At 46.0% G+C, this 12,466-nt stretch overlaps 1 protein-coding gene across 2 annotated transcripts in view; it reads right to left on the reverse strand.

Moving 5' to 3' along the window:
• The window catches only part of Gtf2ird2b (GTF2I repeat domain containing 2B), a 37,317-nt gene that overhangs the window by 21,300 nt on the left and 3,551 nt on the right, over positions 1–12,466 (reverse strand). For both annotated transcript variants that reach the window (XM_041649160.1, XM_041649158.1), the window contains exons 2-6: positions 9,707–9,807; positions 8,209–8,347; positions 5,307–5,408; positions 3,095–3,278; positions 2,705–2,733 (exon numbers count right to left, since the gene is read on the reverse strand). In XM_041649160.1, the coding sequence (XP_041505094.1) occupies positions 2,705–2,733; positions 3,095–3,278; positions 5,307–5,408; positions 8,209–8,347; positions 9,707–9,802 (550 nt within the window). In that variant the 5' untranslated portion in view covers positions 9,803–9,807. The remainder of the gene's footprint in view (positions 1–2,704; positions 2,734–3,094; positions 3,279–5,306; positions 5,409–8,208; positions 8,348–9,706; positions 9,808–12,466) is intronic.

Here is a 12,466-nt window from a genome sequence, read left to right on the forward strand (position 1 = left end):
TGGGTACTAAGGATAACCCTGAACTCCGGATCCTCCTTCTTCCACCCCCAAAGCACTAGGCTTTCTTCTCTCCTTCTTGCTTTTAAAATGTCTTTCCTCATTTGTATTGGAACTTTTTATTTTCCTAATTTATTGATTTTAAGTTTTATTTTTGGTACTGAGGATTGACCCACAGCAGGGCTGAGTATGTGCTAGGCAAGTGCCCTACCTCTGAGTTCCGTCACCTCGGCTCTCTTTTGGTTTGCAATGAAGGCTCATCATGTAGCTTGAGCTGGCCTGTAACTCATTCCAAGGCCCAGGCAGGCCTCAAACCTGTTCTTATCTCTCCAGCACTAAGATGGCAGTCCTTGGTCATCATGCTGGTCAGTCTAACCCTTGCCACTCGTCCATGGTATTGGGTGTCCTAAGTGGGCTGCATTGGAGTAATGCATTGTACAGAAGGGAGCTGGTATCCAGGGACTTCGGAGTCCTCACATGGAGTTCCAGTGCTGACATCCCATACGGGCTGAGGAACCACAGCCAGTGTCACAGTGGAAACACTACATGTCAGTTGCTATGTGCGACTGTTGTTCGATAAGAAAATATGAATTATTCTGGGGTGACAGTCACATGGTCTCTTGTCATGCAACCACCACACTAAGGTTTTTCTTTGGGTTTTCCATTTTATTTATTCATTTCTGCTTTTTTATGTGTATTTGCCAGTGCCTGCATGCATGTATATCACATGCATGCCTGATGCCCTTGGAAGCTAGAAGTGGGCATGGATCCTATAGAGCTAGAGTAATAGGCATTGTAAGCCACTGTGTGGTGCTGAGAACTGTGCCCCGGCCTTCTGCAAGAGTTATTAACCACTGGAGCATCTCTCCAGTCCTTTCTTTGAGACAAGGTTTTGCTATGTAGCCAAGGCTGGTATTGAACTCCCAACTCTCCTGACTCAGTCTCTCAAATGCTGGGATGACAGTGTGTATTACCACCACACTGGACACCAACTCCCGGCTCTAACAGGAGCCAGAGGACCACAAGGCCCTCACAGGGATCCCACAGAGAGGTGGACTAGAAGGGGACCACAGTTCCCAACCCTGTAACTCCTTCCTCCACCTGTAATGTCAATCATGACATCCCCTTTAGACATCATAATTTGTAAACCACTAGGGGCACAGAGCTCCAGTTACATTTCAAAAATCATAATTTAAGAAAATAACGTGGATGGATTTCTCCATTTCTTTCTTTTTTTAGACAGGGTCTTACTATGTAGCTTTGGCTGGTTAAGGATTCACTAGGTGGACCAGCATGGCTTTGAACTCAGAGATAGCCCTGCCTCTGACTTCCAAGTGCTGGGATAAAGACACTTGATATTATGCCCAGCCATAGATGGGTGGATTTTTAAATGCCTTTGGCAGAGGTATTTGGCGTGTGTGTGTTTGTGTGTGGGTACATTCATTGCTGTGAATCAAGGGGACGGGGACATCTGGGTTCCCACAGGTCTGAGGGTACTCCGCCACACAGCTTTGTTATCTCATAGGAACCAACCTGATGAGATGTTGCTTGTTGATTTCTTAAACTTTTGTCTCTTTGAGGCAGGTTCCTTTCGGCCTCAAACCCAGAGAGATTTGCCTGCTTCTGCCTCCTGAGTGATGGAACCAAAGGGGTGTATTACCACCGCTCAACTGAGGCAGGGTCTTGCTATGCAGTCTAAGCTGAACTTGAACTTGCTACATAGTTCAGGCTGGCCTTACCTCCTGAACCTCTTGCCTCAGCCTCCCCAGTGATGAGACTACAACAGTGGTCCACCACCCCGACGAGCCCCTGCTTATCGTAAGAGCCGTATCACTGTGAAGGTTTTCAATCAAGCTGTTCTAGCCCCATCCCAACCCCACGGATGATGTTAACATTCTAAGAGCACCACTGTTTGCCTGGCTCTTTGCTAAACAGATCATTACTTCTCCTAGACCTGAGTTTCAGAGACAAAGGAATGAATCCTTGACCCTCAAACCCATCAACCCCTGGCCCATGCAGAGCTGGTACTCAGACCAGCAGCTGACTCCCTACGTCCCCACACTCCTCTAGAAGACCAGGTGGGTGTCACTACAGAATCTCCCTAGTCTAGGCTGTGATGAACCCCGGCTGTTGTTTCTTCCTGTGCTGGTCTGGCTCTTGATAGTCATAGGTTCTCTCTTTCTACTTTATAGTGTTGGTGAGAGAACCCAGGGTCTGATGCATGTTACACAGGCACCCCCTACTGAGCCATACCCCAAGCCCTTCACTGGGGATTCTAGGCAGGGGCTCTACCAATGAGCCATACCCCCAGTCCTCTCTGGAGGATTCTAGGCAGGGGCTCTACCAATGAGCCCATACCCTGAGCCCCTCACTAGAGGATACTGGATCAGATTTTTCCCACTGAGCTATGCCTCTAGAACCTCACTAATGGATCTAGGCAGGTGCTCTACCACTTAGCCAGGCTACCAGCGCATTGGGGGATTCTAGGCAGGTGCTTTACTATTGAACCACACACTCAGACCCTCACTGGGCAATCCCATAGGTAATAAATAGATCTACTATCAAGCTGCCACCACCCCCAAGCACAGGTTGCCTCCTCGATGTGGTAAAATGAAGGAGAATATCAAAACATGCATTATCCTCATCATAGTAGCGGATGGGTTCAGTGGTTCTGGGCAGTCACTGAGGATCAGAACCCGCTACTCACCCAGCTGGCTCTCTGCACCTCGGAAAGGTCTGCAAGAAAACCAACACCATTACCCAACATGAACACAAGCAAACCAGTCACACACAGTGAACAACCCACTTTGCGGCAATTCTGGGCCTAGAACCCAGGACCTGGTACATGCCAGATGAGAACTCTAGGACTCAGCTATGGCTTCAGACCACGATAATCTTGTTTATTTATTGATTTTTGAGACGGGTTTCAGTATACATCCCAGGCTGTCCTTGAACTCACTGTAACCCAGGCTTGCCTCAGTGACTCTCCTGCCTCAGTCTCCCGGTACTGCAATTGCAGGCCTGTGCCTCCATACTTGATTCGAGCCAGCTTGCCTTTGAGCAAACCGTTAGAAGACACAGAGCAGATTAAGATTACCTGTTTATGACGAATGAAATCCCTGCTTTGTTCTCCAGAATCCACCTCAGGGTTTCAGGACTGTAATTGTCGGGGTGCTGAAAGGCCAGGCCTTCCGGAAGGCCCTGCACCAGCACAGCTGTCTTGTCCTGAAGCATCTGCTCATAGGGAACAGGGACCGTAGCTGTCGTTCCCAGAGCTTTACCTAGAGCAGGAGCGAGAGATGGCGGATGATAGCTGCAGACTTTCAACCAGCCAGCTTCACCCAGGCAATTAGACGCTGGGATCCGTGGCTCGAACATGCATTAAAAGCACAAAGTGTGCTCCCCTTCCGCTTCCTGAGTGTGGCTGCAGTGTGATCAGTAAGCTCCCTGCTTCTGTTGTCCCTTCCCTGGCTGTTGCCATGGCTTCCCTGCCACGATGGACTCTACCCCTCTTGGGTTTTTTTTGTTTTGTTTTTTTTTTGAGACAGGGTTTCTCCGTAGCTTTTTGGTTCCTGTCCTGGAACTAGCTCTTGTAGACCAGGCTGGCCTTGAACTCACAGAGATCTTCCTGCCTCTGCCTCCCGAGTGCTGGGATTAAACTCTTGGGTTTTGTTTTTTTTTTTTTTTTTTTTTTTTTTTTTGGTTTTTCGAGACAGGGTTTCTCTGTGGTTTTGGAGCCTGTCCTGGAACTAGCTCTTGTAGACCAGGCTGGTCTCGAACTCACAGAGATCCGCCTGCCTCTGCCTCCCAAGTGCTGGGATTAAAGGCCTGCGCCACCACCGCCCGGCTTCTACCCCTCTTGTGATGGCTGATCTTGCTTGTCGACTTGAATGCATTAGGAATCAACTAAAACCCAAGAAGCTGGGCACAGCCATGAAGGATTTTCTTGATTGGATCATTTGAGGAGAGGTGACTTACCCTGAAACTGAGACACACCTCAGGTGGCAGTCCGCATTAAAAGGACATGGAAGGAGGGAGCTTTTGCATTTTGCCTGCTTGCCCTCAGTCTCGCTGGCAAAGTAATCTATCCTGCTGCTGCGGCACTCCTTTGCTGATATTAGAACCTGATCCTTCGGGATTCCAACACAGCCTGAAGACTAGCTAAGACATCCAGCCCTGTGGACTGGACAACTGCCAGGTCCTTGATCTTTCTGTCAGGAGACAGTCATTGTTGGATTAATTGGACCACAGCCTATAAGTCATGTGAATAATTCGTGTGTGTGTATATATATATATATATATGTGCATATATATGTATAAATATATATACACATATCCACATAGATGCGTTATATATACATTCATTATATATATACACACATACATTATATATATAACCACACACATAGAGATATATACGTACATATCCAGCACACACATGCAAATGTATGTCAAATAGACTGTTTCCTCCCCAACTTGCTTTTTGTTCCCCCCTTAGTTTTTTGAGACAGGGTTTCTCTGTGTCACAGCCTTGGCTGTCCTCAACTCACTCTGTGGACTAGGCTGGCCTTGAACTCAGAAATCCTCCTGCCTCTGCCTCCTGAGTGCTGGGATTAAAGACATGCTCCTGGTTAGTTCTTTTACTTGAGTTTTTGAGAAAGGTAGCCCATGGTAGCCTGAACCCAGGTTGGTATTCACCTTGCAGTGATCCTCCTGCCTCGAGGTCCTGAGTGCTGGAATCACATCTAGCTCTCCTGTGACGTTTCCTATATGAACGTCTATCATTGTACTTTCTCCACATCTGTACTCATTACCCTCCCCTTTCTGCCGCACACTGGGTGATTTACAGGTATGTTCTGTTTTTATTCTTTGTGATGCTGATGACGGAACTAGAGCCCCAGTGAGGGGCTGGAGGTGTGGCTCAGTGGTACAGCACCTGCCTGGCAGGCATGTGACTCTAGGTTTCCCCCACAACACTGCAAAGTAAATATATAAATTAATGAGTAAATGAGTTCATAGAATCCTTAGTCATCAAGTTGATACAATTACACAACTCCTCCATGACTATTTAGAGCACGCATGAGACCGAGAGAGGGTTCAGGGGTAAGAGAGCTTACTGTGCAAACATGGTGACCTGAGTTCAGTCGATCTCCTGAACCCACAATAGAACACCAACTTCCTGCAAGTTGCTCTATGGCCTCCAAGGGTACTGTATGGTACGTGTGCACCTCACTCACTCTCTCTCTCACACACACACAAGTGTGTGCTGGGGATTACAGAGGCGGTTCCCATGCTCCATCAGGACTTACGGTAACAAAGGCTGAAATGGTCCTCCACTGCTTTTCTGAGCAGCTGGGCTTCTCCATTTTCGGGACACAGTGGTTTCTCTTCAGTCAGCCCTTCCCCCTGGCCTGCAAACACAGAATGAGAATGGGTCCGAGTAAGCACTCTGTCTGGCCCTTTTATCTATATTTTTGGTACTGAGGGAAAAGGAGGGAAAAAAGGAAAAAAAATCATAAAATGACCCTCTTACGTAAAGAAATAAAGAGGGATCTTTTTTTTTGTTGGTTTTGGTTTTTGTTTTTCGAAGGATCGAAGCCAGAGCTTCACACATTCTAGACAACCACTCTACTCACTGAGCTTTCTCCTAGTCCCTAGAGCAATTTTTCCAAAAAGATTTATTTATTTATTATGTATACAGTTTTTTTTGTTTTTTGGTTTTTTTTTTTTTTTTTTTTTTTTGGTTTTTCGAGACAGGGTTTCTCTGTGGCTTTGGAGCCTGTCCTGTTTTCTGTCTACATATATGTCTGCAGGCCAGAAGAGGGTACCAGATATCATTATTGATGGCTGTGACCCACCATATGGGTGCTGGGAGTTGAACTCAGGACCTCTGGAAAAGCAGCCAGTGCTCTTAACTGCTGAGCCATGTCTCCAGTACAAATAGAGTAATTTTTTAAAGAGTTATTCTTATGTGCGTGTGTGTGTGTGTGTGTGTATGACACGTGCGTGTGTATACTCTGGGAGGCCAGAAGAGAACATCCGATCCCTTGGCGCTGGAGTTACCAGAGGTTCTTACAGATCTGATGAGGATGCTGAGAGCCAATCTTGGGTCCTGTGTAGGCACAGCAATGCCTTAACCACTGACTATCTCTCTAGCCCCAACAGAATGGCAGGTTTATATGATGAATAGGATCAAGCCTGGTGGCCACCCCTGAAATGAAGCTACTGCTCCCCGTATGCCTGGGTGAGCCAGCAATGGGAGTCTGAGAAAGGAGGGCCAGCACAAGGGCAGCAACGACTACAGTCTCATGGGTGACCCTATCTCAAAATGACACAAATAACAAGAAAAATCCTCAAATCAGCAACTAAATCCTACACCATCTCAAGAATCTGTAGCTGGGCATGGTGGCACAGACCTGCAATCGCAGCACGCAGCAGGTGCAGGGAGGAGGATCCTGAGCTGAGGTAATCCTCAGCAGTAAACGCAATACACCATGTCAGCATGAGCAAAATTCCTGTCATCAGGCTAGGCATGCTGGGACGTGTTGTCAATCTCAGCACTCAGGAGGCAGAGGCAGATGGATCTGAGTTCAAGGACAGCCAGGGTTACCCAAAGAAACCCTGTCTTGAAAAAGACAAAAACCATGGGGCTGGAGAGATGGCTCAGCGGTTAAGAGCACTGACTGTTCTACCAGAGGTCCTGAGTTCAATTCCCAGCAACCACATGGTGGCTCACAACCATCTCTAATAAGATCTGTTGCCAACTTCTGGCCTGCAGGGACACATGCAGGCAGAACATTGTATACATAATGAATAAATAAATCTAAAAAAAAAAAGAAAAGAAAAAGAAAAAAACAAAACCAACCTGTAGTTTAACTCTTTCGGCTCTTTGGGGCCTGTCACCCAGCTCCCAAATAAGTTACACAGAGGCTTATTCTTTTTTTTTTCTTCTTGTTTTTGTTTTGTTTGTTTGTTTTTAGAATTCCCTCTGTAGACCAGGCTGGCCTCAAACTCACAGATATCCACCTGCCTCTGCCTCCTGAGTACTGGGATTAAAGGCACCACCATTCCCTGGCCACAGCGGGTGTGTGTGTGTGTGTGTGTGTGTGTGTGTGTGTGTGTGTTTTCCGAGACAGGGTTTCTCTGTAGCTTTGTAGACCAGGCTGACCTCGAACTCACAGAGCTTTGCTTGCCTCTACCTGCTGAGTGCTGGGATTAAAGGCGTGTGCCACCACAGCCTGGCAATTATGCTTAATTCTTATAAATTCCCGGACTTAGCTTAGTTTATTTTTAGCCAGCTTTTCTTAATTTAAATCATCCTGTCTATCTTTTGCCCCTGGGCTTTTATCTTTCTCTTTCCGTATACCTTTCTTTACTTTTTATTCCATGGCTGGCTGTGTAGCTGGCCCCTGAAGTCCTTTCTCCTTTTCTCGTTCCTTGATCTCTTCATCCCAGATTTCTCCCATTTATTCTCTCTGCCTGCCAGCACCACCCATCCTTTCTCCTGCCTGGCTATTGGCTAGTCAGCTCGTTATTAGACCAATCAGGTGTTTTAGGCAGGAAAGTAACACAGCTCACAGACTTAAGCAAATGCATCATAAAAGAATGCAACACACCTTTGCATCATTAAACAAATGTTCAACAGCAGAAACGAATGCACATCTTTAACTTATATTCTACAACACCAAACAAAGAAACAAAAAACCCAATAAATGCAATACATCATGTTAACAGAATGCTGAGCAAAAATGCTATCATCAGTGTGGTATATGCTTTAATCTTGGGAGGCAGAGGCAGGAGGATCTTTGTGAGTTCAAGACCAGCCTGGTCTAGATAGCAAGTCTTAAGTCAGGTAGGGCTACATAATGAGACCCTGCCTCAATTTTTTTTAATAAAATGAAATAGGAGTATGTGATACTTGATTCGCCTAATCAAAAACTGTATCAAAGTTATACTTCTTTTTTTAATCTATTGCTTTTTCTTTCTTGTTTTTATTGTTTGTCTAACAATAAAAGCAGTATAGTTTCATGTCATAAAATTTTGAGAATCCAAAAAAACCAAAAATGAAATATGAGGCTATAGTATACAGTTCAATGGTGAAGTACTTGCCTAGCATGTGTGAGGACCTAAATTCAGTCCCCAATGTAAAAACCAAGCAAACAAACGAACAAACAGCACCAGGGGAGACATGATACAGTGCTGGCCACCTACAATGCTGTGCGAAGTCTTTCTGGAAATCCTGTCTGGCGTTGACAAAGGCACAGCCTCGATCTGTCCCCACCACGTACACCTCTGCCTCATACACGGCGATGCAGGCCACCTCGGCCTTGGACTTGGCCAGCTCTTTACACTGCAACAGAAACGCAGAACAATGGTGGCTTCTACAAATGCAGGACTCGAGTTGGTTAGGTGGGCTGAGGAGTCCTACTAAAGGGAAGAAGGAAAAATCAAGTACAAAAGAGATGGCACACACCCATGATCCTAGCACAGAGGAGACAGAAAGATCAAAGTCTCCCTGGCATAGCAAGTTCAAGGTCAGCCTGGGCTGGATGAGAATCTGTCTCAAAAAACAAAGCAAAGAAGGGGCAAGTATGAAGAGACTTTCTCCCAGACGCCCAAACTGTTCACTCTTTCTCTTTCCATATTCTACTTTTCACTTTATTATGAGTAGTGGTAGTAGTGTGTGTGTGCATGCATCAGCGTGCCCACATCACAGTACTTGTGTGAAGGTCAGAGAACAGCTTGCAGGGGTCAGTTCTCTCCTTCTACTCTGTGGGTCCTGAGAACTGAGCTCAGACAGTCAGCGCTGTGTCGGGCTCCTTTGCCTGTTGAGCTATTCCAAAGGCCCTACTTTACGATTATTATATTTACCTACAGAAACACATACACACAGGATGGAAGACCTGCGAGGGGGCCTGCTCTGCCCTCATGCCTTGCACCCCGTGTCTAGAAGAAGCCTGGATTGTGAAGGCCCATCATGGGTGCTTGTTTTTCAAATGCAGGAATGGATCCGTTTCCATTCCATTATTTTTGGGGCAGATATTTCTAGTTTTCTTTTCTTAGGGGGTAAAGAGGATGGTCTCATGTGTCCCAGACTGGCCTTGAACTCACTGTTAGGCTAGCAAGATGGCCCGGTGGATAGCCTTATAACCTGGGTTCGATCCCCAGGACCCACAAGATGGAAGGAGAATACCAGCTTCCCAAAAGCCATCCTCTGACCTTGGGGTGCATTCTATGGCCTGTATATGCGCACGCACATCACATATACTAAATGTTTGTAAAAATGGGGGCTGGAGAGATGGCTCAGTGGTTAAGAGCATTGCCTGCTCTTCCAAAGGTCCTGAGTTCAATTCCCGGCAACCACATGGTGGCTCACAACCATCCGTAAAGAGGTCTGATGCCCTCTTCTGGCCTGCAGACATGCACACAGACAGAATATTGTATACATAATAAATAAATAAATATTAAAAAAAAAAATAAATGTTTGTAAAAAGATAAAACAACCCTGACCCATGCCCTTTCTGCCCCTGAACTCCTGACCCTTCTTTCTCTACCTCTCAAAGTGCTGGGATTTACAGGTGTGTACCGCCACTCCTGGAATGAAGGATACCCTCATACAGACAAGACGGGGTACATAAGGAGTGACCCCAAAGTATGTTACCAGCCTTCAGCAATGGTCTGAGAAATTGGCAGAACCAGAGCATCTCACCATAGACTCCAGAGCAGACATGAGGAACGTCACCACCATCCTGCTGTCTGAAGACTCATTTCCAGTGGGCATGGTGGGCACTGCCACCTGGGCCATTGCTCCTGCAAAAGAGAAACAAGGATGCAAGCGGTGTCAGTGTCCTTGTGATCACATGACTACAGCTCCGTGAGTTCATGAATTGAAGAGCCATTATGGCTTAAAGATTTGATCCCCAAGCTGGTGCAGGATGGAGATGCCAGTAACTCTGGGAGGTAAGGCATCCTGAGGACATGAGGGTACCCTTGTAGGATACCCGGACTCTACCTAACCTGAAGCTCCCACAGCATGGAGGAATGTGTGGTTGAGGTGGGTCCCATCATGACCTACGAGGAAGTTCTTTTTTTTTTAAATATTTATTTATTTATTTTGTATACAATATTCTGTCTGTGTATATGTCTGCAGGCCAGAAGAGGGCACCATACCTCATTACAGATGGTTGTGAGCCACCATGTGGTTGCTGGGAATTGAACTCAGGACCTTTGGAAGAGCAAGCAATGCTCTTTTTTTTTTTTTAAATTTATTTATTATATATACATATTCTGTCTGCGTGTATGTCTGCAGGCCAGAAGAGGGCACCAGACCTCATTACAGATGGTTGTGAGCCACCATGTGGTTGCTGGGAATTGAACTCAGGACCTTTGGAAGAGCAGGCAATGCTCTTAACCACTGAGCCATCTCTCCAGCCCCTACGAGGAAGTTCTAAGAGAAGAGTGCTCCAGTTATTTTTTTTTTAAGATTTTATTTATTTATTTATTATGTATACAACATTCTGCCTCCATGTATGCCTGAATGCCAGAAGAGGGTGCCAGATCTCATTACAGATGGTTGTTTTTTTTTTTTTTTTTTTTAATGTTTATTTTATTTATTTATTATGTATACAATATTCTGTCTGTGTGTATGCCTGCAGGCCAGAAGAGGGCACCAGACCCCATTACAGATGGTTGTGAGCCACCATGTGGTTGCTGGGAATTGAACTCAGGACCTTTGGAAGAGCAGGCAATGCTCTTAACCTCTGAGCCATCTCTCCAGCCCCCTACAGATGGTTGTGAGCCACCATGTGGTTGCTGGGAATTGAACTCAGGACCTCTGGAAGAGCAGCCTGGGCTCTTAACCACTGAGCCATCTCTCCAGCCCCTCCAGTTATTTTTTTAAAGGGTCTCATAAAATATCCCCTGGCTGGCCTGGAACTCATCTATAGACCACAGAAGCAGGCCTCAAAGTTATAAAGATCTTCCTGTTGCTGCCTCCTGGGTGTTGGAATTAAAGGAATGTGCCACCACGCCTGTTTCTATTTATTTTATTTTGAAGAAGGGTCTTATGCAGCCCATCCTGCTGACATTGAACTACGTGGCCAACGATGACTTCCTGACTGACCCTCCGGCCTCTATTTTCCAAGTGCTAAGAATACAGACACATCCCACTATGCTTGGCTTAAAACACTGGCCTATAACAAAGAAGGAAATGACAGGAAGAGAGGTGGGGGCTGATCCTAAGGGATTAGCAGCTATCACCAATTCTGCACTAACAGTGATGGACAATCAACAGTGTCCTACTAATTATGCTTTATTTGTATCCTGTATAAACAACACAAGAGGCAGAGAATCTTTTTTTTAAAAAAAATATTTATTTATTATGTGTACAATATTCTGTCTGTATGCCTGAAGGCCAGAAGAGGGCACCAGACCTCATTACAGACGGTTGTGAGCCACCATGTGGTTGCTGGGAATTGAACTCAGGACCTTTGGAAGAGCAGGCAATGCTCTTAACCACTGAGCCATCTCTCCAGCCCCCCAGGGAATCTTTCTTAAAACTGCTTTTATTATCTTTACTTATTGTGTGTGTAGGCATGTACACCAAAGTACACACATGGAAGTCAGTGGACAACTTTTTCTGAGGTTTTGATTTTATTTCTCTCTCTCCCTCCAGACAAGGTTTCACACAGCTCAGACTGGCCTTGAACTTACTACCACTTGGCTGAATTGGCCTTGAATTCCTGAGCCTTCTGTCTCCACCTCCCAAGTGTTCAGATGACAGGCAGTTGTCACCACATTGGGCTCCCAGTTTTCTTTAAAAAATGTTTCTGCTTATACATAGGCAAATGTGAGCATGGGGTGCCTCCAGGGGCCAGAAGTGGGTCTCAGATCCCCGGAGCTGGCGTTAGAAGTGGCTGTGAGCCACCAGACATGGGTGCTGGGAACAAACTCAGGTCCCCTGCAAGAGCAGCAAGCGCTGTAATCACTGAGCACCTCCCTGGCCCCATAACCACCATTATTAGCCCTTCTGAGAAAAGGGTACATTATGCAGGAGGCCAAGCTAACCCAAACTCATGATCCTCCTGCTTCAGCTTGCTGAGGCTGAGGGTTGCAGACATGGACCACCAAACGCAGTGGAACTAAACACTTCAAGCCATCAACAAGCCCCAAAGAATATAATCTCTAATAGGTCTTAATAGTAAAAACTCAGAGTCAGATATAGGGAGAAATGCTGAGAGATCGGAGAGATGAAGAGGCAAAACCACAGTCACCTTACCTACTCAACTTCCCAGCCAAAAGGAGACTGAGTTCCTGTTTCCTCTGGCCTCATCACCTCCTCTCTCTGCCCAGCCATATCACTTCCTGTCTGTCTGTACAGACCTCTATGATTAGCTAGTGGTTAGCTCTGCCCTCTGATCTTCAAGCAAGCTTTATTTGTACAAACAAGATATCACCACAAAGTTTGATC

Source organism: Microtus oregoni, unplaced genomic scaffold (assembly GCF_018167655.1).
Source record: "Microtus oregoni isolate MIOR12 unplaced genomic scaffold, Mior012 000003F_ref0000135, whole genome shotgun sequence".
NCBI classification, from domain to species: domain Eukaryota; kingdom Metazoa; phylum Chordata; class Mammalia; order Rodentia; family Cricetidae; genus Microtus; species Microtus oregoni.